We start from the raw sequence: 27,753 nt of genomic DNA, 5'->3' as shown, positions 1-27,753 counted from the left end.
ATGATTAAAAAAAAAAAAACACTGGACAAATTAGAAGGAGAACAGAACCCCTTGCCCCCGTAAAGGGCACTGATGTAGGACCCACACATCACGCCAAGTTTAAAGACGTGAAGCTCCCCCTGCAGGTCAGGACCAAGATGACAGCCCTCCCCACTCCTCGCTACCTGCGCAGGTGGCTCTGGCCAGGGCAAAGTAACAAGAAAAAGAAAACGCATCCGGGGAGACGGGAATGCCTCCTATCTGAGCATGACTTGGTCTCGCATATACAAAACCCCCAGGACCCCACGCACACGCGTTAGGGCCGCGAGACGAGTCAGCGAGGTTACAAGACACGAGAGGATGACGTGAGAACCGACTACATCTGCTCACACACCAGCGACGACCAACGCGAAAGCTGAGTCAAGGAAACATTGCACTTACAGCAGCATCAGAAAGAATGCACCACTTAGGAGCAAATTTAACAGAAAAGTTGTACGACTTGTGCTCTGAAAATTATAAAAACATCACCGAACGAAACTGAAGACCTGAAACAAATGGAACGACATCCTGTGCTCGGTGTTGGAAGGTGTAATACGAAGGTGACGACCCCCCAAACTGCCCCACAGATTCAACACAACCCCCCTCAAAATCCCAGCTGCCTTTTGTGCAGAAATTGACAAGCTGATGCTAAAATTGAAATGGAAAGACAATGAACCCCAAACAACCAAAACCAGGCTGACAGCGACGAGCCAAGTTGGAGGGCTCTGTTCCCTGATGTCAAACTTACTACAAGTTGCAGTACTGGGGACAGAGTGGCCGGGGCACAGGATGACGACAAGCCCGTGGACGGCCCTGAGAGCCCAGAAATAGATGCGCAGTCTGGTCAGCTGGTGATGGGCACGGCTGCCCAGACCTTCAATGGGAGAAGCATAGTTTCAACAAATGAACACCTGCACGTTCACATGTAAAACGACGGCACCGCCCTGTGTCACTCTGCACACAGAAATTAACTCAAAATGGATCAAAGACCCAAATATAAGAGCCAAAACTATAAAACTTAGAGAAAAACATGGTCATACGTGTTCATCACTGTACCACCTAAAATCGCCTTGTGCACAAAATTTGGGGCAACTCCGACCACTATGCGCTAACCCCGCAGTTTAGTCACCTCACAGGTCATGGGACTGAGGTCCAGAGAGGGGGACTCCACGTGAGGCCCCCAGCTGCCCTCTTCAGCACCAGGCTGATGGGGGAGATGCCCTGGTACGCACTCTCTGAGACAAGAGTGAATAAACGAACGAACAAATGAAGGGACAAATGAGCTTCCAGAGCCCAGCAGCCAGAGCCACAACCCTCCGACCGTCTGGGATGTGGGTCCGGCTTTCAGTCTCCTGGTGGGTGCTGTTTGGAGGACCCCGGCTCCTGGTTCCAGGGCAGGGGACAGCAGGGAGTTGGCACTGCCAGGCCATGACAGGACAGGACAAAGGGCCCTGGACCAGCAGAAAACAGAGAGTAAGTCTGGGGTTAGGCAGAGTTCACGGGCGCCTGTGCTGCTGAGCCAGGAGACAGGATGTGTTGACAAGGTACAAGAACCTCAGAGCACAGGTCCTGGCAAGCCTGCCGAAGCCTGTTTGTCTCTGGAAAGGCAGCTGCAGGGAAAGGCCTGGGAGTCCAGGGACCTCAGCCCCGCTGGTGGGAATGGGAGGTTTGTTCTCCAGGGGACACCTGCCTCTTCTCCCTGAGGGCCTGCAGAGCTGAGCTGGGACTGGGAAGGACCCTGGGGCAGCTAGCTAGAGGCCAAGGTCCCAGGCCGTGCCCAGGCAGCCCCAGCGGGGGCCTGCCCTCAAGCACCTACAGCAGCTACCCTACTTTCCCACAGAATGGCCCCAAGCTGCCACAAGATGATGCCCAGCCAGGCCCCCGCACAGCCCGAGAAACCAGCCGTGCCCGTGGGGGTGCAGCACAAAGCTGGAGGGGCTCTGAGCCCAGCCCTCGCCTAGGCCCTGCGATGGGCCCCAACACTGCACAGGGCACAGCAAGCCCAGAGCCTGGAAGTGGTGCTGAGGGCAGGACCAGGTGGCCTTGTCTCTGACAGGATGACGTGAGGTCTGAGAAGGTGGCCTTGAGCACCCAGAGGGCCCCAGGGAAGGGTGACTGGGACTCCCAGACCCTGCTCCGTGGCCAACGGCTGGGCATGGATGGGTGTAGCCCCAGCAGAGCTCTCCTGTCCGAGCCTGAAGCCTGCCGTGTCCCCCGCCCCGGGACTGCCCATCTGCCTGCACAGACCTGACGTGGCACGGCTGGGTAAAGCCGGTGGCAGTGAGGCATGTGGGGCGGGTAGGGGCAGGGACAGCACCAGGCTGCAGGATGCGAGTCTGCTGTGGGGGCCAGCGCTCCCAGGAGTGTTGCCCACCAGCCGGCAGGTGGAGTGGACGGCAAACACCCCACATTTCTTACACATTTTGGGGGGCTCGAGGGCCTGCTTGTAAAGTCACCGTGTTATTCTGCAGAAACCACACACTTCACAACCCAGGGAGTGGGGCCGCTGTGACAGGTCAGCCCCTGCGTGCTGTGGCACCTGCGAGGCCAGGCAGGACCCTGGCCCCCAACCCAGGGTGGACCTGGGGGCTCCCGTCAGTGCCCTCTCAACCTGAGAGCGAGGCCCCAGAGCCACGAGGACCCGAGAACCTGGGCTCTGAGCTGCCAGGCCTTCCCTCAGGGACCCTCGGCGACCCAGACAGACAGAGCCTGCAGCCCTGCCTCCAAGGGTCTAAGCTGGTGAAGGGAAAACAGGGAGCGGGGGAGACACTCAGCTGGAGGCGGCCTGCGGGGCAAGGTGACCCAGACGTCCCGGGAGCTCAGTCCTCGGGGAGAGAGGCCATCTGGCCAACCCGTTCCTCTTCATCTCAGCTCCTTTCTTAGGGCCACACAGCACAGTGGGGAGTCACTTGGGTGGGTGGACGGGTGGGTTTGAGGGGGCGAGTCGGGTCTAGCTTCAGCCCACGGCTCACAGTCCCTTTGTCTAAACAGCAGCTCCATCCTCATTCCTCCGTGAAGGGATGGGGTGGGGACCCAAAGACCTTCCAGAGCGTCTGCGGCAGCCGAAGCCCCCTCATTACATACACCAGGGTGACCAGCACAACCAAGTGGTGGTTTCCGAGCAGAGAAGTGGCCCCAGTCACATGGTTACACTGCTGGGGGGCCCCAGGGCGGGCGAGAGCCCACAGGGCCACATGCTGATGGTCCCAGCTGTGGCTGCCCAGACACACCTGCCTCCCTCCCAGCACAGCTGTCTGCTACCCCTCCCCCAGGGAACTGTGTCCCCCCATCACTACTATTCTGTGCAGGGTCCCTCCAAGAGGAATAAGGACATGCGAGGACACAGCTGTGTCTAGAACGGGGTGGGAGACCCAAGGCCAAGCGTGGAGGTTTCACACTGACACGTCCTTGGGTCCACGCTGCTTCCTGTGCCAGACTGGAAAGCAAAAGCTAAGGGGCCCGTCACCCAGAGGTCGTCCGTCTGAGCCCGCCCTGGGCCAGCCAGCTGGAGGAGGAGGCCAGGGGCGCCTGGCCAGCCACTGGGAGACAGCTGCTCTCCAGCTAGGTCCACCCACTTCACAGACCAGAGCCCACGGCCTGGACCAAGGGGCTGCCCCATGCACAGGAGTCCCCCCCGCCTGGAACCTAGACCTCACAACTCCTGATGGAACCCCCGACGTGAGGTGAGGACCGCTGTGACCAAGGGACCAGGCTGTGACAGATGCGGGAGACCACCACCCCAGAGCTTGTCTTCGGCAGTGTTGGGCCCAGAACCACAAAAACGGGGACATGCCAGCTGGGGCTCCAGGTCCGGCCGCCCCCGTGCCCAAGCGGCAGCCCCACCCTGCGGAGGCACACACTGAGGCCGGACAGAGGCCTCTGGCTCGGGGCCCGGGGCTCGCAGACACACGAGGGCAGCCCAGCGTGGTGGGCGGGCGGAGCCCAGGAGCAGAGCCTGCAGCTTCCCCGAACCGGTGTCCTCACTGGGGGCAGGAGGTCAGACCGGCACCGTGGGGCCCAGCTCTGTCCAGTAGCGCAGGCCCTCACCTGGCGTAGGTAAGAGTGAGGGAGGAAGGCTGCCAGCAGGCCCGAGCCCCTCTGCCACCACCTGCCTCCTCGGTCCCCACACCCCTGCACACGGGCTTCCTTCAGCTCCGCGCTGACACACACGCCGCTCACTGGGTAGTTTTATGGCATCCGACAGGAACACAAACACGCACATTACACGTGTCGGGCAGAATGGCCCCAACAACACGGCCCAAGGCGCCCAGCATGAGTCCACCTGCCAAACAGGGTACTCCATTCCAGGGGGCAGGCGAGAACCAGGGACACGGCCACCTGTGCCCACCCTCGCGACTCCAAGACAGCGTGCTGAGGGACGAAGACTCTGGGCTGAGGGTGAGGTGCTGAAGGCACCCCTGTGACACCAGCCCGCAGCGCCCCACAGCAGCACGCGTCCTTATGGCCACACGAGCCTCGTGGCTTGGTTGGGACAGCAGGCCACAGGCAACATGGGTGCCCGCGTTTACTGGCTTACGTTCAGGCAGTGAGGCCAGAGGCCAGACCACTTCTGGACGGAAATCCTTGGTCCACTTGGCTGCTCAGGCGGGCGCCCGGCCCCCACCTGTGAGGCCACATGCACTGGCAAGGTGGCTTCGGCGGTCTGCCTGCTCTCTGCAAGTCCTGGTTGTCGTGGGGGGGCCCTGGTTGTCGCGGGGCGGCCCGGGGCCCCACCGCCCAGAGAGCAGTCATCCCCCAGTTGTCTCGCAGGAGCCCCAGCCGCGGGGCCATGGGCCGTGACACGAGACGGGACCAACATTCAGCGAGGCAACTAGAAAAATGTGACCATAAAATGCGTTTCGTGTGTATGGGTTTTGTGGGTTTTTCCCCTTTTGGTTCAAAAAAAAAAACAAAACAAAAAAAAACCCAGCAGGCTCTCAGGTATATAAAACTGGTAATATTAGATAAAAATACAAACTTCACCTTTACAAAACAAAACTAACACACACACACATTTCTGGTAAGTACACGTGCAGCACAACCCCTTCCCCAAAATGAAGACTTTCGGTTCCGTCCAAACCCTGCAGCAGGAGCAGCCTCGAGCGGCTCCTTGCGGGAAGGCGGCCGCCAGCGGCTGCACGTAGCAGACGGGGGAGGCCCGGGGGCCGGGGCCAGGGGACCAGGGATGGCACCTGATTGGATCACGCACAGCTCTGTCGAAATGGCTTCAACTAAAAAGTAAACTAAAACGGGGCAAGGAGAAGCGTGGAAAGCCAGAAACACTTAGGAGACGACGCATAGGTAGCCAGCCATGTTTATTTTAATACATCTCATTTGTTGGCCTCCCGCTAGGAGAAACACCGTCCCCTGTCCTGACGCTTACAGCAGCCTGGTGTTATCGGTGTAAATGTCATCCAAGAGATAATTAAAAAAAAAAAAAAGCTAGGCAAAGAGTAAAAAGGAAAGCTTAATAATCACTTTATGGTGTAAAAAAAAACCCACTTAAGGCTCTCAGAAGGTTTCTGGATAGACTTAAACACTACAGCAAGGAGATGTGCCTTCTACAGTCCTGTGGTGGCATCTGGGGCACTCCTGGCCCGAGGCCCGCAGAGCACGCCGCACTGCACAGGCCACCAGGGAAACCAGGCTGTGTCCTCGGCAGCAGCACCTGTGGCCACCTGGACAGAATCCCGTGTGCTGGCGTGTGGGCCACGGCCCCCTGGGTGCCCCTCCGAACGTTCCCGCAGCTGTTCAGGTACGTCGTGAGTCAGTGTCGCCGCCGAGTTGCATGGTCTTGTTTGCTCTCTTTTTGACAAGGAAGCTCCTTATTGTTTCACCAAGTGCTACAATACTTGCTTTGATGTCACATTAAACAAACGTACACTGTCTCTTTGTTCTCCAGAGTGCGCAGGGAGACAGTTTTTCACGGAGGAGAACAAAGACCGCACGCGGGTGGTGAGCACCGTACAAGTAGGTTCAGGAATGTCACACGCCATGTACATCTGTGTCCCGGGAAAGGGCAGCTAGCTTAGCCTCACCTCACATCTGCAGGGAGAGGGAGAGACAGACACTGAGGCGGGGCCGCGCGTGCACACATGTGGATGGAAGCCGGAGCGGGCATCCAGCCGACCAAGGGCGCGCACGCGCACACGCACGCGCCACGGAAAGTCAGGATTTGACATGTTCGTGAAATTCTTCAAACCAAATATGGCTCGTTACCCTTTCTGGAACCTCCTGATGGGGGCAGGGACAAGGCTCTCGGCATCTCACAAAAGAACCCAGCTCAAGGGCAGGCCCCAGTCTCCCAATGCACAGATAAGGGACACCAAGACCCAGAAAGGTCTCTGTCTTTCTCCTCACCTTCCTCTTTCTTCCAGCCTAGGGTCTGATGTGCTTTCTGGAGCTCTGGCAGCCACCTTGGACCATGAGGCAACGTGGACACTGCCAGCCACACAGAAGGGGTCTCTGACCGGGCAGGTCCACACTGAGCTGTGAGCCAAGAGCGTCACCTGCCCACTGCTCATCCTAACCCTTGTACCACCCACATGCCCGGAGCCTGAATGCCAGCAGGGCCAGGGGGAGCAGGGATGCCGGCCTGACCCTTTGGGGTCTCTGTCATCGGCTGGACCATGGAGCCCAGAGCCCAGTGGCCTGTGAGCGGGACGCACAGACAGCACACAGACCCCCCCCCCGCCGGGCTGTACTCCTGGACTGGCGGAGGCCAAGGCCGCACAGCCGTTTGGGGCTGCTCCAGGCACCATCCCCGTGGGTGATACGCCTCCGGGGAGCATCACGAATGCACCGGACCCACAGGCCTGCAGGGCGCCTCACCTGGCAGCTTCCTGCTGTGACACTGCCGACCGCAGCCCAGAACCTCAGACACCTCTTAAGACTTCCTCTCGCCACTTTGTTTTGGATGCCATGGGCTCTCACGTGCCCAGAGGCAGACAGGCCAACACCAGAATCAGGAAGGCTTGAGACTGCCTTCTTCATGCCGCCTGCGCTTGCCCAAATCTCACGTACAGGGAAGCAGCGTGCCTCCCTGAAAGGCTATACTTCCCAGGCTCCCTTGCAGCTGAGGGATGGCCAATGAGATCAAGGCCAAAGTCGCTGGGTGGGATTTCTCCAAGGGCTCGTTTTACCCTTCTCCCCCACTTTACTTGCTTTAAGCCTGGGGTGTGGATGTGATTTCTGGTGCTTTAACAGCCATTATGGACCATGAGGCCCCTCTGAGGATGGGTGGCACCAGTCCCGGGTAGACGAGGGTCCCGGATGATACCTCAAGATACCGCCATACCTGCTCTGGTATCACTGTCTTTCCATGAGTCGCAAATGTCTACCTTATCTCAACCCTTGTTGCTGCTGCATTACCAGCAGCCAAACACAATTTCCAGCATCGTGGCCAACTACCTTACATGTTTATAAAGCATTTCCAGAGAGGACCCGCTCACCTCCAACAACCCTTACCTGCAATCTCTGTAAGCCTGTTTTTCCGTCTGTCAAATGGGGTGGGTAACCTGCCCGAGCTGACCCCAGCTAGTACACGTCAGAGCTGCCCCACTGCTGCTCAGGAACCCCCAACCCCTCCACTCACGTGACGCGTTGCCCCCCAATCAATGAAGACCAAAGCCAGAGCAGGGGCTCAGGGCTTCCCGTGCGGCGGGAGGGGAGGGGTCAAGGACGGGAGCAGGAGGCCCACAGCCCAGCCAGAGCCCAGAAGCTGCAATCAGGCCAATCAGAGGGTGTCCTCGGGGTGATTTCTCCTGATCAGCAGTGCACCTCCCACCGCGATCAGGGCACATCCAGCTGACAAGACAGCTCCTACCTGGTTGGCTCGTTAGGTGGGTTTTAACCTTTTTCTTTTCCGCTTTTTACCTGACTCCCTACGCCTTCCTGGTAACAGAAGGGCAGGGCGGGTGAGCAGGCCTAAAGGAGGACTCAGGTGGAAACTGAAACAATAAACACCTGAGCTGTTTGTCTTTCTGGAAAAAAAACTCCATTAGCGCTCGCACAGACACACTTCCTGGTCCCTCGAGCCAGGCCTGACCCGGGCTGCTTCTGGGCAAAGTCTGCGGGCGGGGGAGGCTGAGCCCCCCACCGGGAACGTGGTGGCCCGGGCCCAGTCCCTGCCTTCCCACCAGGGTGGGAACCCTCCTCAAACACGTCTGGCCTAGTTACCATGAAGAGCCGCCAGCCAGGGTGGGAGACTGGCACGCACACCCACCCCTCACTCAGGCTTGGACCTGTCCTGCCAGAGCCACACAGCTTGTCCCACCTCCCCACCGGTGCTGGGGCGGCAGAACCGGCCGCCGGTGCTTCCCTAGGGCACACTGGCCGGGCCAGAGGCTGCCGACTGGCCTCCCCGCAGGCCAGAGGCCACGGGCCCCAAGCCCCACTCACCGGTCCCCTCCTGTCGGTTCTCCGGGTTGGGGCTGGCGGGCGTGCACGTGCAATCCAGGTGCTCCTCCAGCCTGACCTGTACTTCTTTTAACTTTGGCTTCTTCCTGACGTACTCCACCTTGGCCACCTGCCGAGACAGCAGGCCCAGAGGTGAGCGGGCGGGCGGGCGGCCTGGCCTCGGGCCTCCTCCCTCTGCCCGGTGGGAAGGCAGGAGCCAGGTGAGACTCGGTGCAGCACAGCATTTGTGTTTGGTCTCATTTTAACTTAAAGTAAACCCGACATGCGTGCCCGGAGGCGTGCAGGGTATACCTGGAACTGGGGGCCCTGGGGGACGGGAGGCATTTGCTTCCCTGTTTCAGGGACTTCTGGGGCAACGGGAAGTTTTTGCATGGCATTAAGTTATTAAAGGCGAAACGCCGTGGCTGAGGGACAGGGCACTGCGGCCTCTGGCTGGTGGCCGGGCATCGCCCTGCCTCCTGCCCCAAGCCCACGGAGGAAGCAGTGTGGCCCCCAGGGTCCACACGGAGACTGTGCGCGTCCGGCTGTGAGAGGCTCCAGCCCAGGACCCTACAGGATCCAGACACCACATCGCCGGCCCCACGAGGACCCCTCCCCTCCCCTCCCCCACGGCCAGTGGGCCAGGCCCACGGCACCAACAGCCTCAGTGTAAGGCAGGCATGAGGACTTCCCGTGCCCCAAGGCCACGGGTCTCAGTGCACTTGGACGAAGCTGGCCTTCTCAGAAATGTGGGCCGAGGCCCCGGGGCCTCCCCGGAGGAGCTGGGAACCCAAACGGAGCTGCTGCCTCCTCTTCAGTTTGGGAGAAGCCAACAACTGCCCTGAATTCAGGGGTCTTGCCAGCTGGAAATTCTCGGCACAGGACCACATGCGGGCCTGCCTCTGCCCTGACCCCCGGGCGCTGCAGGAGGACTGGCCCAGAGTCCAGCTGGAAAGGCCCCAGGCACAGCTGAGGGGGAGGGGGCGAGAAGTCAAATCCCCAGGGGCCCCAGGGAACTGGCTTGTCTGCTGGGAACGCAGCTCCACCCCCCACACAGGCACACACACGCCCGTCATGGGACCTCGAGCACATGCGCACACACACACACACACGCACACACAGTGCACGCACACACCTGGCTCCACACACTTAATACACAGCAACAGTGAGCACTGCTGAGGCAGCCATGCCCCCTCCATCCCTCCCAGTTTGTGGAGGAGGAAAACACTCAAGAAGCAACACTTCCTGCCTCCCTGCAGCCCCAGTGGGGTCCCCATTCCCATAGGCCTGCAGCCTGTGCTCTGGTCCCCGGTCTTTCTGCTGGCCCCACACCCCCACGCAGCGTGGCAGACACTGCATCTGTGCCAACACTTGGGGCCGGGGCCCAGCCCTCACCGTTTGCCTGGGAAACAGGTGGAAAGGGAACAGAGCCCACAGGTTACACCCTGAGCATGTAACCTGGAGGGCCCATCCAGAGCTGGCAGGGGGCGAAGGGGACCCAGGCCCAGAGCAAAAGCCCCCAGGCTGTGTGAGTCCGGATGGGGAGGAGTGGGGAGGGACCCTCCTCCAGGCTCCTCTGCAGAGGCCTGCAGTCCACGAGCTGGAGGACCCTGGGCAGTGGGGTCGGCCCTGTACCCTGGCAATGGGGCACCCATCCCACAGGTAAGCAGGCTAAGTAAGGCTTGTCCAGACCCAGCCGTGAATGACCCACAGAGTGGCGTGTGAAGTGGTATACAGTGCATGGCCTCAGCTGTGAAAGCCAGGTACGGGGGAGTAGACGGGGGTCAGGAGCCAGGCCAGGTTTGCGACCAGGCCAGGAGGTTCCCTAAGCCAAGGTTGGAGAAAAGGTGGCCTCCAGAGGAGAAGCCACAGGATGGCCTGCTCCCGAGAGGCCTGGGATGTGGCTACCCCTCCACCTGCCCCTTCCCCAGGGCCCTGGAGCCAGAGAGGAACCCATGGACTGTGGGGCAGAGCCTCTGCCTTCCCGTCTGCTAAATGGGACCATGGGTCACAGGGTCATGGTAAGAAACAAGATGACGTGTACAAAACACCTGGAACCTGGTGGGGCTGGGCCGCTTCCAGAGCGAGTACTGGTGTTGGCACTTTCACACAGCACCCCAGTTTACCACAGTCAGCCCCCAGCACCCCCAAGTCTGAAGCAACCAGCCCGCTGGCATGGAGTGGGGTCAAGTGATCCCCATGAGGGTACTGGGTGGGCTGGGCCTCAGCAGGCCTCCCGAGGACAGAGCCCCACCTGGGGCCCTGCCACCCTCCTCAGTTAGGTCTGCCTGGTGGCAACCGGGGGCCCCATGCAGGTGGGTCAGAGGTCTGAGTGCCATGTACCCCCACACACAGCCACCTGCCTACCACCCCGGCCTGCTGGGGACACGGGAGGCCCTGCCCTGTTTGGTCAGCAAGCATCACACTAAGTTTCCTCTGTGGGGTCGAGACCCCCCAGACTCCTGGGCAGAGGCGGGTAGAGGGGGGCAGGCTTGTTCACCCAGGACAGCCCGGCCACCATGGAGAAGGTGGACACCCCAGAAACACCACCCCACCCCGACCCCTTGGTGAAGCACGCAGTACTGGCTGCCTCAGTCTGGGAACCCACTTTCTCCTCAGACGGGCCTTTTTTATCTAAGAAAACAAACAGCGATTTACGATGGCACCTGTTTTCGGGGCATTCAAGGGCTCTGCAAGGATTGCGGACGTCCTGCCACCTGTCTGGCCAGGAAACGGCTACATTTTCCCCAAGAACACGCTGTGAATATTAAATTCTCAGAAGCGTCCTCCACACTAGCCAGGTCCACAGAATGACACGTTGACGTCCTTGGGACCCCCATTCCCACACTGGAGCCAAGCGGAATCCCCGTGTCCCTCCCTCCTCTCCCCGTGTGCACCTCGGTGTCTGGGCTACACCTTATAAAGCAGAGTCCAACTCCTCAGCACAGGTGCCTGCCCTCAACCCACCTGTGCACCAAGGGCCAGGCCACCCAAACATACCCCCCGAGAAGGGACGCCCAGCACAGAAGGCAAGTTTCTGCCACTCACCAGCATCCCAGGCTAGCCTGCCATAACCACACACAGGACAGCCACACCTGCAGAGGACGCCCCAGGTGCTGGGGCCAGGGCCAGGAGCGTCATCACCAAGAGAAACAGCAGCATTAACAGCCCCTGTGCCAGTCGCTGTAACGCCCTCAGCTGCCCTGCGAGGGCACAGTCACATCAGCTTGACAGATAAGGAAACTGAGGCAGCAGACAAGCCTTCTTTGTGCGCTGGAGGCCTGGACCTGGGAACAGCAGAGGCCCTGAGCTCGTCCGAGGAACTGTCTTGTCCGGCGTGAGGGCTCCAGGCTGTTGGCACTCCACACAGCATCCCCGTGTTCCCCTTCCCGGTCCCACGTCCACCTAGGACGGAGCCGACCCCAGGGCCATTTGGAGAGACCACCTGGTGTAATGGCTGGAGTGGAGGGAGTCCTTCTCCTCCCACCTGGCCAGAGGCCAACGCAGCCTGGGGAACAAGGACCCCAGGCTCCAGGACCTGAAGGCTGATGGTCAGTGCCCCTCGGGCTATGTCCAGCTCCCCAAGGCCAAAGGTATTGGGCTCTCTGACCGCTATGGCTCTCCCCAGGCAGCCCTGCACCGTGGGGCAGGGGCTCAGAGGCCCTACCCGAGACCTAAGCCCCCAGGCCACCACGTTCTCTCCCAGGCCCATAAATTGGACCCCACACAGCAACAGCTGGACCCTGCCCCAATATCCCCCTGCCAGCTCCATTTCCAGGGAGCAGAGCCCGTCCTGGACACCCAAGTGGACACGCCCAGCCTGCCTTCCAGAAGTCTAGCCAAACAGGGCCACGTCCATTGCCCACATACAGCCGCAGAGCTGGGTCCTGGCTCCTGGCTGACCAAGGTCATTTACTGATGAACTTGGGTTGGTGCACACAGGCTGCCCTGAAACAAAACAGGAGCCCACCTGCAATGTCCTGAGGTCCCCATACAGGACACAGCTGCTCAGAGCTGCTCCTACACCCTGACCCCACGGAGGCCCGTGCACCCCAGCGCATGCACACCCCGCCTTCAGCTCGCACAACTGGACAGTCACCCGGCTGGGCCTCAGGATGACCATGCCCAGCCTGACTGTTACCTGCTTGTCTAAGAGGCCTCGGACTGTGGATCAAAAGGCCATAAACCCCGGAAAACCCGGGAAGTGCCATTGCAGGACGGGCAGGGGAGCCACAGCACCTCCCACAAGCCCGCTCTGGGGTTCCGAGGGCCGCGCTGCCTCCACCCCAAACAGAGCGGGCACGGCATCCACAATGGGCCTCCTGTTCCCACTGACCTTTTGTCCTCTCTCTGCCAGAACCCCCGCTGTCTGGGGCCGGATGTTTTCCTGCCAACCCTCTGACGGGTGGGCAGGGAGGAGGAGGAAGGGGCCCGGGTCTGGGCAGGGTGGGGTGCGGGCGTGGAACCAGGCCGCCTGGGCTGCAGACGCATGACTGAACCCTCCCTCTCGGGCTGACCACCACCCTGTCTGCGCAGATGGGGGCTGGGGGAGGCCCTGGTACAGAGCACCCCTCCTAGACAGGCCAGCCTCAGACACCATCATGCCGCTAGGACCCCTACTGCAGCCTTTGAACCCCCACCTACCTACCAGGTGGGCCAGCAGACAGAGGCAGACACTCCCTGGCCCTCACACCATGGGGAGCAAGAGTGGGTTCAGGGGGTGCCCTGGAGGCCGGAGAGCCCTTCACGGCAGCACCCCTGTACAGACATCCTAGTGCCTGTATCTGGGTCCATCTCATCTAAAGCACCCCCTGCCTATGCCCGAGAAAAAGACCCCAGGTACCCGGATTCTTGGGGCTCATAACACCCCCCAACATACCACAAGTGAGGACATTGAGACCTCACGGGGCAGAGGCTGGCCGGGATCACAGAGTGGAGACCCAGTGGGCAGGGCCGGTGCGGGGTGCACAGGGCTTGTTCCTCGAGCCTCTTTTAATAAAGGGGTGGCAATGGGGGCCCTGGGGTGCAGAGCTGGCTTCAGCACCCAGAGGGGGCCCTACTGCTGCAATCTGGAGGCCTGACTCAGGTTCCCACCTGGGACACTTTGGCATCCAGGGGAGCGGCAGCCGGCAGACCACGGGCAGCGAGCCATGCAGCGTGCTCGCTCAGCACACGAGACCTACAGATACCACGTCGAGGTCAAGTCCCAGTTATGGGTCTAAAGGGCCTTGGCGCATGACACGTGGCCGGGCCTGCTACGTGGTCTGTCACTAAGAAAGCTTTCTCCCCTGAGCTCTCATGGGGACCAGGGACCAACATCGAGGGGCTTGGACTGGCCAGCAGCACGGAGGGTTTGAAATCATTTCTAGTCAAGAATAAGTTCTAATGCACCCCCAGATCCGACATCCCCACTCAAGGACAACGGGCCCACCCTGTGCAGAAGACGCCCTGCTGCCCAGGTCCACTCGCAGGGTCCTAACCCACCCAGAGCCAGTCTCCAGGCGTCAGCCTGACGTCAGAGGAGACACCCTAGAACCACCCTCCAACCCTGTCCTTTTGAAAAGGGCCACGCAGGGACTGATGCCCAGATGTACAGCACGCCTCCTGCTCTCTCAGGGGGCTCACAGCCCAGACACACAGGGCCACGCCTCGGACCGCATCACAGGTGGCGCAGGTAAGCCCAGGCCAGGAGGCACGAGGCCAGCAGGTCACAAGCCAGACTCCAATTTGGCTGCCCAGAGCGACCTGAGGCAGAACGTCCCCAAGGACTCAGGAGAAGAGGACAAGGGGCTCCCAGAGCGGGACCTTCCTGCATCCCCCCAGAGCTGCCCTTGGAGGCCATCGTGGCCCGCCCCTGCCTGAGGGAGGGCCGTGGCAGATGACCAGCTGTGTGCAAGTTCCCAAGTGACTGCAGGTGGATGGCGAAGACAGTCAGCCCAAGTCACCGGGTCCTTTCTAAAATGAGGGGAGGGGCTTGGCCTCGGATCCTGGCACCCCAGAAAAACCCATCCAGACTAGCACTCCCAGTGGAACAGGGGACGCCCCCCGATTTACAGATAAGGTACGGCAATGCGGCCAGGGCGCCACACCAGCACTCCCTTCCTTGTCGCCCATGTCCTGGGGAGAAGCGTGGGGTAGGGCGGGCTCCGAGGGGCCCCTGGGCCCCTGCCATGCACCACAGGCCCCGCCATCGTGCCTGCGAGAGCTCTGCAGGGCTCCCACCTAAGTGGCTACACCTCGTGGGACCCTTTGGCAAGGAAAGTCGCTCCAGACCACTGCATCCTGTTTCTTTCTTCATGGTCCCTTCCAAATTGTCATTCCCTGGGCGGCTCTGTGTGGTGGGGGGGACACCAGGCTGCGTGCCAGCTCTCCCCACCCCGAGCCACACCCGCAGGTCCCCTCTCCCAGGCCTCGGGCTGCCGGCCATCTCGCAGGCCAGCGTGGCGGGGCTCACCTTCACACTCCGGTGGTGCACACGAGAGGGCTGGCACCTGACGCTGCTCGTGTTACAGCAGCCGGTGCAGCGTCTGACCTCCACACACGGAGGCCAGATCAGAAAGTTGGCAGACGTGGGGTCCACCTGGCTCCGAGGTATCTCGTAAATGACCGTCCTGGTCTTGCAGACGGCGGGGACAGCTTCCTCTGCAGAGGAAGAGCCGCAGTGAGTCCAGAGGTCACCTGTCCCCGTGCACTGCGCCCACCCACCCCACCCAGCTGCTGCCTCCTCCAATGTGACGTGTGTCACGCAGCCCCAGGGCCCCCCTCCCCCCAGGTCCGCAGCTGAGCGGACCCAAGGATGGGCAGGAGCATGAGGGCCTGGTGGGGTGACCCCAGGGGAAGGATACAGCTTGCAAAGGGGACGGCGTGACACTAGGGCCGAGACAGCAGGGAGGCCCACTGTGCCCATGGGTGAGGAACATGTGGCTGGACACAGGATGGAAACTGAGGCTGACAGGCAGTGGGGCTGCTGGAGCCCAGTGTCCCCCCCATCAACACTCGAGGAGTGGCTGGGGTGACGGGGAGGGGCAGGGAAGCCGAGGCTGCGAGGCCCCGAGAACGCTGACTGGAGAGACCAGGACACAGCCTGGCTCATTGGCTCACGCCCCAGGCTGCTCTGGGCCGTCCCGGGGGCCTCCGGGGCAGCTCGGCTGTGGCCGTGGTGTGAGATGGAGCAGCCGCAGGAGGTCTGGGGGGAGGGAGTCCAAGGCCTGCACAGTAGGCAGGGGACAAGGTACACGGGACACAGCACGCCCAGACTCCACAGCCCCCGGCCAGCGACCTGCTCACGGAGGGTCACCCGAGGCCATCCACCAGCCACGAGGCCCCTCCAGCGGGGACTGGCTCCCTTTTCTGCTCTGCACCCCTCACCACAGGTTGACCAGTCCAGCCAGGGCCCTGAACTGCTTATGGACACCAGGCTGTGACTGACAGACGAGAAACCCAGCCCAAGACCGGGGCGTGCACGCACGACACGCTGCCTTCCTGGGCCACGACGAGGCCCAGCCGGGTACTGGGCGTCAGCCAGACATGGGGACTGGCCACCAGGGGCGCCGCTGCCTGCTCACCTGCCCAGGGGGCACAACCGGCAGGCTGAGGGACCAGGGAGGCTCAGGGCCACCCAGCGAAGCCGCTGCCCCCAGTAACATGGTGGGGGCCCCCAGACCCCAGAGCGGGAGCTGGAGGATGCGACAGCCAGCTACTCACACACCGGGGCTCCCACGAGCGCAGTAGCCAGCTCAGAGCAGGGCCGTGCCCCTAACAGATAGGAGGACGGCCCGAAATGTAGTCGGGGGGCCAAGTGTCCAGGAGCGGCGTCCGCGCTCGCTGTCCCCTCCTCGCTGGGCCCCAAGAACAAGCCACCAGACGAGGAAGTCTGGGTGCCAGCAGTCTGGCCACACCAGTGGGGGAGGGGGCTGCCTCACAGCACACAGCCTGGCGCCCTCCAGGTGAGAAGGAACCGGGGAACCTGGCCAGGTGGGCTACGGTCACAGCAGTAAATGTCATTTGGGGAGGGCCCGCCTGCCTTCACTGGGAACCATTCACCCACCCCCGTGCTCAAAGGTGGAAACTATAAACCCATCTTCTTGGAGAAAACTGACGTTTGCATGGGACTCATCTGCCCAAGGTCACACAGCGGGTGGAACAGCCGGGGTTCACACGTAGCAGTCTCAGTAAGCAGGCGGGACCCCCAAGTGGCACAGGGTTGAACAGGCCACACTCCCAGCTGCATCCCCGGGGCAAGAGAGAGCAGCAGGCCATGACTTCCGCTCAGAGCCCCACCCACTAGCAGACATGGGGTGCTTTGTGTCAGGGGACGAGAACCAAGCATCCCCCAAACCCATGCGCAGGTGGGGCCCTAGGAGCCCAGCACGAGTGGGGTGGGGCACAGGAAGGGGGTGTCCATGAACATCCTGCCAGGCTCCACGGCAGCTTGCAGCAGGAACACCCAGCACTCCACATGGCAGGGCCGCCAATGAAACGAGGCCTCCTCGAGAGCAGGCCCCAACAAGACCGGCACTTAAGGAATTTATGACGGCCTCCTCTCCAGGGGCTGTCAGCCAGGCCAGGCCACAGCACGAGAGACACACTGCAAGACTGAGGGGCCCCGAGCAGGCTGGGCCTCTGTTTAACAGGAGGGAGGGTGGGCTCCCCTCAGTGCCCCCCAGCCCCTCAATGGTCCTGGGACTCACCGATGCTTCTTTTCCTCCGAATGGGCACAGGTGGCTTCTGAGGTGTGCGCTTGGTGGCACGGCCGCTATGGGCTCTCAGGCTGCTTTCCAGGGCATCCTCAGCCCCTACAGGGAGAAAGAGGAAAATGACCAGCTGGCCCCCAGGGACCCATCCACAGCTCTTCCTGCAGCTCAGCCCACCCCCATCCTTAAGACGGAGGGGGTCCTCTGGGAGCCCCTCCACCCCGACATGGGGAGCTTCCAGGTGTGCAGCTGCCAAAAATATCCTACGACCCTCCGAAGCATCCACAGAAATGTGTCGCCCGCACCACACCTCCAGTGGACCTGTGGGGGCGGGGCTGCAGGTGTTCTCCCAGGTGAGGAAGCCCAAGGCCAGCCCTGCCCCCGCCCATGTCCGTAAGACCCAGGCGGACAGACCCACTGCTTCCAGCCGGGCACTGCGGACAGCGGGCTGACCTGAAGGACCAACAGAAGCGGTGGCGACGGACATTGCCAGTGTGTGTGCCCCTTCCCCCCACCCCCCTGAACCCGCCCTTGATGGTACAGCTAGCTTTTGAGAGTTCGGAAGGAAGGCTGGCCCGGCTGGCTGACAGCCAAATCCCACTTGTTCCCAGTCAGCTCACTCTGAGGGTGAGGCCACGAGAAACGCTGGAGGGGGGAGCAGGAGTGGCTGCAGGGCCTGGACACGAGTCCTGGTGACTGACAGGGCGGACAGCCTGCACAGGGGTGCCTGACGCCTGGGAGCCACGACCGCAGAGGCCAGCCGCCGGGAGGGGCTCTCAGCCCCAGAGCTACGAGCAGACTGGACCCTAGGGCCCCAGGACCCGGACAGGCTAGGGGAGGCCCAGTCTCTCAGAGCAATGCAAAAGGGGGTGGGAGGGACAGAGTTCTGCTCCTGCCATTTGGCCAAACCTGGCCCATGACACTGCCTGCACCTGCGTCAAGTGGGTCCCCAGACTCGCCGCCTTTGCCCCCAGGTCCAGCTGGGAAGGTCTGTTCCCATTTCTCTCCTCCAGCCCTGCCTCCCCAATAGAAGACTGGGAAAGCAGGTCCTGAGAAGGCCGTTCCAGCGGCCAGCAGCTCCAGCAGCTGTGCCAAGGTCATTTCTGCCGGCTCCCCTCGAACCCTGGTGGTGACCTGGCCACCAGCCCAGCCCTGACGCTTCCTCCCCGGTGCCGGCCCAGCGAGGCCTCCGTGACAGCCCCCGCACCAGCACTGGATGAAGATGAGGGAATGCCATGCGCGAGGTGCAGATGGCAAAAGACGCGCTCTCCGAGCACCCAGAGCAGAACCCAACTTTTCACTGAAAATGACTCAGTGTTCACTGCCACTATGTTTTCTGAGACCCAAAATAAGATCAGAACAGAACTACTCATACAGTAAGAATTTCCCATCAACCAACTGTTACAAGAAGCATTTTTTTCCTGAAAAAGTGACATTTATGACTCATGTCCTGGTGGCGGCCATCTTGCATTGGCTTCTAAGAAAACTTAACAACACCGCGAGCGCTCTGCAGCACCTCGCACGCCAGGCACTGTCACCTGTGCACATCTGAGGACACTGAGGCCCAAGAGACGGGCCGACATGTAGGGACAAAGGGCCCTGTCCAGGGCCAGGTGGGCCCTCCCACCCCAGGCCTAATAAACAACGAAGGAAACACACCAGTTCATCAACCGGTTTTGAAGACAAGAGACAGACAAAACAGGTGCTAGTCAAACAAGTCCGCCCTCTGAGGCCCCCTATCACAATGAGGGTCAGCAAATGCAGCCTGGACCCCGCCAGGGGGACGCCTGCTGATTCATGCTGGCGGAGAAGCAGCCCAGCAGCGACTGCCACGAGAATGTCCCTGGGAATCACACCCTCCGACCGCTCTGAGGACAGTTAGTCAAGCAGTTTCCCTCTGGTCTTTGGTGCACAGATGTCCACAGGACAACTTGGCGGGAGTACTGCTCCAGCCATTCGTCCTGCTGAAGCGTTAATGGTCTAAGATGGGATATTTATGTATCGGTTACTCAATGACCCGGGCGTTCAGCCAGACTGCTCGGAGAACAAAGCTCCCCGCTGCCACTCTGCTGAGGGGTTTGTTCTCATCACACTGGACAAACAGGCCCCAAACTCCATGCTACTGGTCATTAAAAGACCACATGCTGGTCTCTCCACCCAAAAGCAGCAGGTGGAAAACCATCTAGGGCTTCACTCCTTACACTCAGAACTCAGGACACTCCAGAGCAGGAATCCTACCCCCTGGGCCTCCAGGCACACCCACCTGGAGCCCGAACTCTGTTTCCCACCTGTGAAATGGGAATGCAGTCGGCCCACAGGAAGGAATCAGGACCCTAGTGCCCCATCACAAAGCCTCGCCCACACAAGGGAGGAGTCCCTGTTTGAAAAAGCCTCTTCCCAAGCAGCCTGGGCGCTAGCCTTACACTCAGGTCAATCTGGTAGAGACACCCCTAGAGTTACAGAAAGAGATTTTCCAGCTAGGGACCAAGCCCCTTCCTCCCTGGTCCCAGAAGGACCTCTGCTGGACCTAGTGTGGAGTTCAGGGCCGTGGGGGGGGTGGGGGGGGCGTGTCCTCCATAGCTGCTCACTGTTTCAGCTCCACTTCTGGTGGGACAGGAGTTGGGCGGGTAGGCCCCCCCTCCCCCCCAGACAAGCTCTAGAAGCCACAGGTGCAACTCCTGTGCTCAGGTCAGAGACCATGGTCTCCTCTGGTTCTCAGCTTGCACATCTGCGGAAGGGGGGCAGGACCAGGACAAAGGAGACCCACTTTGGCTTTTGTGTCACAAATGGCCCCCTAGGGGCAAAGATAGTGAGCAAGCACTATCCTTCAGGCCCTCTTGGTTCTCACCCAAAGTTTCCCAGGCACCAGAGCCCAAAAAATCTGACAGGCTGGGGTGGGCGTCCCCGCAGGTGAGCCACTCTACCCACTCCCTGGGGCAGGAAGAAGATGGAGTCCTGGGGCTTTTTATAAAGGGGCAACTTGAAACCAGCTAAGAACTGCATGGTGCATCATGGCTTTTTCGGTTTGGACACACAGCCCCTCCCCCAGAGGCTCTGGGCCCTGAAGCCCCCAAGTCAGGAGGCATCAACATAACCCCAGGGCTGCAATGCAAAAGGTGTTAACGGTGGGGGGTGGGAGAGGCGGGGCTGCAGAGGCCAGAATAAGAATGGTCGCAGCAGAAAGTCAATGGCCCATTTCCCAGTGGCATCCAAAAGCGTCCGGCGTGGAAGCCCAGCCCTTGAGGGGCCTCACTTCGAAGAGCCAGAAAGAGAAACCCTGGACCCTCCTCTAGGAGGAGGCAGTCTCCCCAGCACTTTCCCAAACCCACAGGGACCAGCAGAATGCAGGAGAGTGCTTCCCTCAGCTCACCAAAAATAAGCCCTTCCCCGGCTACACATCAAGGGGCAGCAGATCCAAGCCCCCACCCCCGCCAACTCTGATGTTGAAGTGAAATGCTACCCTTTCTCGATAAGGATCAGCCAAAGGTTTCCGGGGTCAAGAAAACTACAGAAACCGTCCGCCTGCCCCGCTGGAAGGTGGTTTTGACATGAAATGCAAACGGTCCAGGCCTCGCCAGCATCCTAATTAGGGACAAATTTCCAAATGGCCCGGCCTAGTGATTTCCCTGACCCCCCACCCCCTTTCAGAGCGGTTTGCAGGCCAGGGATCTTCATACACCCGCCCTCCCATCCACTACCTTCCCTGCTGCCTTTGACAAGTTCATTTGCCGCCCGGTAGTAGAGTGTTTCTCGGCCTCAGTGTTTCCCTGCTTAACACACTGGAGTTCCTACCAGGAACACGTGGGCCAGAGTCGGGGCTCCCTCTGGTCCACGCCCAGCAAAGCCACCCACCACCACCTGCTTCCCCCACAAGGCAGCCTCTGCCAAGCCAGGTCCAGTCCAACTCTGCAACCGGCCCTCAAGCGCTTCAGCACAACGCTTCACACGAAAACTGGTTTTCTAAAGTGGCTGGGCTCCAGGGCCTGACACGGGGGCCCCCAAAGAGTCCGCAAACAGCAGATCTCCCCCAGTCGCAAGGAGAAGACACAGGTCTCCTGCCAACAGCAAGGCCCAGCCCCGCCTCGGGGTGCAAAGGGGCCCTGACCCGGAGCTGCCCCAGCCCGCGAGGGACAGGGCTGTTCCGCGCCCGCAGCCTGGGCCCCGCTGCCGCTCCTCCCGGCCCGAGGGCGGGCCTGGGGCAGGCACACCTGGCCGGGGCGCCGGCGCCCTCTATGCGGCTGAACTTTCTGTGACACGCGCGGCTGTTCCTTAAATGCAAAAACAACCTCTGGGCGAGCGAGCGGCTCTCGGCCGCCGCCGGGAGAGAAAGTGGTGATTGGAAGAGAAACTCCTGACTCATCCGCCTGGGCTTTATGGCCCGGGATTGGAGTCTGACCTTTCGGTGCGCTCCGGCACGGCCCGGCCCAGCGCGGGAGGCGCCGCGGGGCCACACACGGCCCGCCCCGCCCGCGCCCTCCGCGCGCGAGGGAAGGGGCGCGATTTACCTACGGAGTCTATGTCCAGGAGTCGCTGGAGGTCGCGGATGCTGTGGATCTGACTGCGCGCCAGCCTCTCAATCACCTCGCGGGGGATCTCGGCCTCCTGCAAGCAGAGCCACACGGTCAGCGCGCCTCGGCCCGCCCGCCGGCTCGCGTCCCGCCAGGGCTCTGGGTCCCCGGCCCACCCGGCACTCCGCACGCAGGGCCGCCGACGCCGGCGGGGGCCTGGAGCCGAGGGCCGGCGGGGGGGCTGGGCGAGACCCCACGTGCTGCGTCCCCGTCCACGTCTGCCTTTGGAAAAAGGAAAGCCCGCGCGCCACCTTTACGTTTTCAAACAAAAGCCCCCCACTGCCGCCCCTCCGCTGGGTGTCAGTTACAGGCGGTCTGGGGCAGCGAGGGCCCGGCAGCTTCTGATTTAACAGTGAAATCCACGTCTCGGAGGATCAAGTTGAAATGCGTCATGGATCAGCGACGAAAGTCACGGCAGCCCGAACACTTTAATCCAGCGAGGGGCTTAAATTTCACAGCCGGAATCCCGGGCAAACCCGTAGGGAAGAGGGTCCCTCCGTGTCACAGACGCGCGCGCACGCACCCTCACACCCACTCACGCGCCCCACCCCGCGCCGCCCCGGGCGCCCCCAAGCCCGCCGGCAGTGGGGCGAGGCTGCAGGGCACGGCGGAGTGAAGTAGCTGCCCCTCGCCCCTCCGGGATCCCTGCCCAGACCACCCTCACCACGAGGCCTCCCCCCTCCGTCCTGATTTTTACAGGGAGTCGAGGGTCCCTGCGGGGGGTCTCGAGCACTAAGTTCCCACGGCGGGGCTGCAGAAAGTCATTCATCACGGCCGAGCTCCCGGGAATGCGGGATTCGAGACGAGGGCTGGGGGCGCCGGCAGAGGGAGGGCGCGGGCGCCTGGCCCGGTCCCGGATCGCCTCGCTCAGCCACCTGTAAGCAGGCCCCGGGCGGCTTTGGGCACCGGGGACCCGGGGCTGCGGCTCCACGCTGCCCACCCGGCCTGCCGGGGGCCTCGACCTGTTTACGCGCCGCCTCTCCCCTCCCCGAGCTCCGCCAGCTCACACACCGCCTTCCGCGCTCCCTGCACCCCTGCACTGCACTGCCCGCCGCGCCCCGCGTGCCCACCCGAGAGAAAAGCCCGCGCCCCCGAAGTTTCTCCCCACTCGTGCACCCCGCCGTCACTCAGTCCTTCCTCGGCAGAGCGACGCAACACGCTGGAAACTCACCAGACACACTTGGGCACAGCAGAAAGCACAGCCCCAGTCGGGACAATTTGTAAATCGACCACCCTACCAGAAATGAAAACGCGCTCTGCAGACCCCGAGCCCGGGGCGCCCCAGCCCGCGGGCGGCCGCAGGGGGCGTGCGCAGGGGCGCGGGGGAGGCACCCACCTCGGCCAGGGCATGGGCGAGGCATCCGCAGCCGAGGAGCAGCAGGCAAGCCCAGGTCCTCATCGCGTCCCGAGGCGCTGGCGGCTCGGCGAGGAGGCGAGGCCGCGGGGCGGGCGCTGCAGCCGGGCTCCTGCGGCGGCGAAATTCAGTACCATCCCTCAGGGAGCGCGGCCCGGAGGAGGGTGGTGCGGAGCGGGGAGCCGACGGAACGCGCCCGGCGCGAGCAGCGAGGAGGAGGAGCGGGGAGTGCGCGCCCGCCGCGCCGGGAGCCTCCGGGCCGCAGGGTGGGGGGTGGGGACGGAAGGACGGAGGGCGGGGCCGGGCCTCTTCCTCGGTGCGTTCCCGGTGCCGGCGGCCGCCGCTCCCGCTCCCCGGCGCCGGCGCTCGCAGCGACCTGGCCGCTAATCCCGCGTGTTTGCGGCGTCAGCCCCGAGGAGCCCGGAGCGAGGCTGGAGCCGCCGCACCCAGCACCTGTCTGGACGCCCGGCCAGGCCCCGGCCTCCCGCTCGCGCTCTCCCCGCGCGCCCACCGCCGCCGCCAGGCCGGGCACGGCGCGGCCCAGCACGGCGCGGCCTCGGCTCCGGCGCCGCGCTCCGCCCTCCTCCGGCCCGAGCCGGGCAGCGCCCGGGGCCGCGCTGCGCGGGCCTGAAGGCGGGCGCAGGACCGAGCTGGCGCCGCCGGAGAGGAGCAGGCGCGGGCAGGCCCAGCTCGCCGGAGTTGTGCGGGCTTCTCCGGGCGCGCGTGTGGAGCCGGCCGGCGACGGGGAGGGGGTTATAGGGCCGTCGCCCAGCCCCTCCCCGGCCCCTCCCTCTCACCGCCCCCGGATTCCGGGCCCGGGGCCCGCACCTCGGAAGCGCGCGGGGGCCGCACCGGCCGCGTAGGGCCGCGCCGCCGCCGCACTGAGCACACACACGCGCTCACGCAGGCAGTGCGATCCGGGCAAGCCCCGCGCCCGGCTCCGAGCACAGCCGCCAGGGCTCTGCGCGCCCCTCCCTCGAGCCGCCCACCCTCCGCTTCCAGCTGCAATCCTGCGGCACCGGACGGGGAGTGGAGGAGGCCGCCGCGGAAGCGCCGCCGTCGCCGGCTCGCCTCGCCTCTCTCGGGCCCCAGCGGCGGCAGAGGGCAGCGCCCAGAGCTGGACGCCAAAAAGGGCAAAAGCAGGCCGGCCCCCGCCCCCCGCCCGCGGGCCTCTTTCCACGGTTGGGATCCAGGGCCCCTGCCTCCCCCTCGCCATAAAAGGAGGGGCAGCGAGTCTCTGGTGAGAGGTGGGCCGGCTTCAGGGGCGCGTCTGGGGCACTCACCTGGTGGCCGCCACGCGCTCCCGCCCACAATCTGATGCCTGGGGCGTCTGAATGAGGAACCTCCACCCACATTCCGACGGGAGAGCGCCCGGGTCGGAGGAGGGGGGCTGCAGCGTGCCTCGTCCCCACCCTGGGACCCCGCGTCCCCCGAGTCCCCACTCGCTAATGGGAGGCAGGGTTGCGGCCTGAGCCGGGAACTCAAGGGGTTGGGAGGGAAGGAAAAGAAAGGAGCCTCTGGCGAGGAACCCCGGAGTGTGAGCCGCCGGGATGCGCTGGGCGCACAGAGCGCCGCCTCCGGCCAGGGCGCCGCACACAGCGCGAGGCGGGGGCACGAGGCGCGGGCAGCGCCAGGCCTGAGCGCGGCCGGAGGGCTCCCCGCCACGAAGGGGCGGGTACACGCGGGCGGGGTGGATTCCGCCCCCTTAGGCCAGGTGGGGTCGGGCCCTCGAGGGGGTGGACCTGGCTCCGTACCACCGCTAGAGTAATGGCGGGCCGAGCCCCCAGCGCTGGACGGCCGAGGCCCTGAGAGGCTAAGGGCCGCCCCGGAGTGTGGGTGGCCGGCAGGAGAATGCCGTCTGCCCTGGCCCTCCGCCCCCATTGCCCCGGCTGGACAAAGGCAGTAAAGGCGCTGCCTGGCGGGCGGGCTTTCATCCTTGGCTGGCCTGTCCCTGGCATTTGAAAAGTGAGTCCGGACAGGCCTCGGGGCGCTCGCCTTCCCTCAAATACCTGGGGGCGGGGGGGGGGGCTTCTCCTGCAGTCCCCAGACCACCTGGGTTTATGCTCAGCCTTCCGCAGGCCTCCACACACCTGCCGCCTCCCAATGCCGTTGCGACCCCCGCGGGCGAGTGTGCGGGCGGGGTGGTCAGGACGGAGGACGGAGGCAGAACCGGGCAAACCTGGAAACGTTTAGAAGCACGTGGAAGTCCGTCCTTGTCCGTCCAGGTGGAACCTCCTATCGGAAAGGGAGCGCTGGAAGGTTCTGGAAGGCAGCCGGACGCTCACTGCCAGGCCTCTGGCGGGACCCGGTTCGAGCTGTCCCTACTCACCGAGACCTGGGTGCATCATCCCGCTGAGCCTCGGATTCCCCTCGGGCAGAGGCGACCCAAGGACACTCTTTTGGGGTTAAGGACTGGGTTTGATAGCGGGTGTGGGGATGGAGGAGGAAAGGTCGTTTGCATTTTGGAGGAAGCGGGCCCTTTCGGGTCCAATCTCTGCACGGAGAGGATCGCCAGCTCCGGGGGGTCTGTGGCACCTCGGAGCGGCCTGGATGGGTGCTGCCCTCTGCACCCATTCCCAGCCTGCCTCTTCGGGGATGCCTAGTTCAAACTTGGACGGGGGGGGGGGGGCTGGGGATGCGGAAGGGGGCGCCTCCCGCCGGAGTCTCAGGCCGGAGGGAGGCCGGGAAGCAGGGGCGAGCCTGGGCACACCCCCATCCCGGACTCGAGAGCCGCGCCGGGAGCGCGCAGGCCGCCCTCTAATCGCCAGCCGCTATTAAAAATAAAACGCGGCGCGTCGTCATAGCGACCACGACAACAGCGGCCCGCGAGGGTGGCAAAAACTTGTGCAGCCGCGCGACAGCCGCCGCGGGGAAACTCGGCGCACCCCTCGCGTCAGAGCACCACGGCCCGCCCTGGGCTGAGGAACCGACCCCCTCCGCCAGCCCACCCCACCCTCCCCCATCCGCGGGGGAAACTGGCCGCGAAAGGAAAATGGAGCCGGTGGGACCGACGTGGCGGGGAACCAGTCCTGTGTGGACCCCGCCAGACCCTGGCTGCTCCTGAACACCAGGTCCGTTGGGACTCCAGCCGCCCTCCTGTCGGTCTCTGGAGAAGGGGCTGCGTGACAAGGTCCAAGAGGGACTTCCGCGTGGGGCCAGGCGCCCGGGGCAGCACACTGGCCAGCCCGCGGGGCTTGGGGGGCGGTGACCCTGCTGATCGGGCGTGGTCACGTGCTGCGTTCTGCCTGGGAATCGGGTTTCACTTCCAGCCGCTATTAGGTTCGCACGGTTCACTGCAAACCTTTGATAATGAGGCTAAATATACTTGAGTCAGAGGCGGCGGGAGCTCGGCGTTCAGGGCCCTGCAGACGGCTCCAGGCTTTGTGCGGAAGGAGACCTCGGGCTCTCCGCGTCCGGGGGGGCCCTCCATGCCAGGGAGGGGTTGGCGCGTGGGGAAGGCGCACCTGGCGGCTGGCGGTCCACTGGACCCCAGCGCCGGCGCTTCCGGGCTATCTCCAGCGTCCCAGGCCTGCCCTACGTGCCCGCAGGCCTATGCTTAAGGTGACTCTGGTGCTCCAAATAGGTGCAGCTGAGGTGACATTCCCTTTGCGCTCCCAGGGGGGAACTCAAAGGGCCTTGTCCTTCCCTCAGAGCGAGATAGGGGGCTGGAGGGGACAGCATGCCTGTTGTAAGGGCGCTTGTGTAGTGTGCAGCCAGCACCCACCCTGAAATCCAGCTCACCCCATTCCCTCTGCGGGGGCGTTGGATACCAGCTGGACCTCCATCATTGCTCTTACTGTTACTTCGCACTGGGAGTCACGAGGAACATCCACCGATCACCTCGGTCCCTGTGATTTCCTGCCACACAGACACCCAGCAGTGGAGACCTGTCCCACCCCACCCCCCTTTACAGACAGGCCAGTCCCAGACCTGATGGAGGCACCGCCCAGGGCCTGGCCCCAAAGGCTGGGGGCTACGATGCTCAGAAGCAAGTGGACTCACCTGGGTGGCATTGGTCTTACAGCTCAGATGCCACTAGGGCGTGAAGAATGGTGTGGTCACCAGCAATAAAGGCAGCGGGACTGGAGCCCATGCCCACCTGACCCCCAGCCCCAAGGTGCAGGGGGACAGGAAGGGCACCCCCAGGCCTCCCTCTGCCCCTTGGCCTTGGCCTTGTTGCCATGGTTTGTCCCTAGGCTGCCCCAAGTGTCAGACCTCTCATCTGGAAAGTGGGCCAATAACCCTGCCATGCAAGGAGGCTCTGCCCCACCCGGGAGAAGCAGCAGTGCACATGCGCATGCACACACACACCTGCAGCGCTGGGGTCCTCAGGCAGGGACCGCTGGGTATCCACACCAGGCCTCTGCTGGTGCCAGAGCAGATTTCAGAACAATTTGTAGTGATGAAACGCCATGCCCCTTTATCTCTGGGCAAGGCTTTCTGGGTTTGGGGCAATTAATTCAGGAGCAGCCTCAGCCGAGTGGGCACCACTCCTTGAAGATCAAAAGTGCCCAGGCAGGCGTTAATTAAGTGATTATCTCAGGGCGCCCCAGGCCCCGGCTGGGATCAGGCCTTTCTAGTTCAGACTTCCCAGAAAGGAAGAAGCCGGCCAGCAGGCAGGGAAGTCATGCTCAGTGCTGTTTTTAACTCCCTATTCAATTTTTTTAATTTTCTTTTTGAAATACACAAACAGAAATGAAGTCTAAAATAGGATGTGAGCCTA

At 62.8% G+C, this 27,753-nt stretch overlaps 1 protein-coding gene across 14 annotated transcripts; it reads right to left on the bottom strand.

Annotated features, from left to right (window-relative positions):
* Window positions 1-4,956: 4,956 nt before the first annotated feature.
* On the bottom strand, window positions 4,957-25,923 carry PDGFA (platelet derived growth factor subunit A). 14 transcript variants are annotated; one of them, XM_081036166.1, is made up of 10 exons: window positions 25,360-25,506; window positions 25,040-25,265; window positions 23,013-23,142; window positions 22,848-22,910; window positions 21,614-21,710; window positions 17,106-17,210; window positions 14,870-15,057; window positions 8,419-8,545; window positions 7,844-7,911; window positions 4,963-6,063 (listed from the first exon to the last, which is right to left on the bottom strand). In XM_081036166.1, the coding sequence occupies exons 1-9, from the start codon at window positions 25,376-25,378 to the stop codon at window positions 7,856-7,858; spliced, it is 1,011 nt and encodes a 336-aa protein (XP_080892292.1). In that variant the 5' UTR covers window positions 25,379-25,506; the 3' UTR covers window positions 4,963-6,063; window positions 7,844-7,855. The 14 variants fall into 14 exon arrangements, 11 of the variants coding, with proteins under 11 accessions (XP_080892297.1, XP_080892296.1, XP_080892299.1 ...); XM_081036171.1 differs by lacking the exon at window positions 7,844-7,911 and having other exon boundaries at window positions 4,957-6,063; window positions 25,360-25,503; XR_013992432.1 differs by lacking the exon at window positions 7,844-7,911 and having other exon boundaries at window positions 5,318-6,063; window positions 21,618-21,710; window positions 25,360-25,508.
* Window positions 25,924-27,753: the final 1,830 nt, after the last annotated feature.

This window comes from Rhinolophus hipposideros (assembly GCF_964194185.1).
Source record: "Rhinolophus hipposideros genome assembly, chromosome: 23".
NCBI classification, from domain to species: Eukaryota; Metazoa; Chordata; class Mammalia; order Chiroptera; family Rhinolophidae; genus Rhinolophus; species Rhinolophus hipposideros.
The sequence above is the reverse complement of the archived record's forward strand: the minus strand, read 5'-3'. Positions and strand labels throughout refer to the sequence as shown.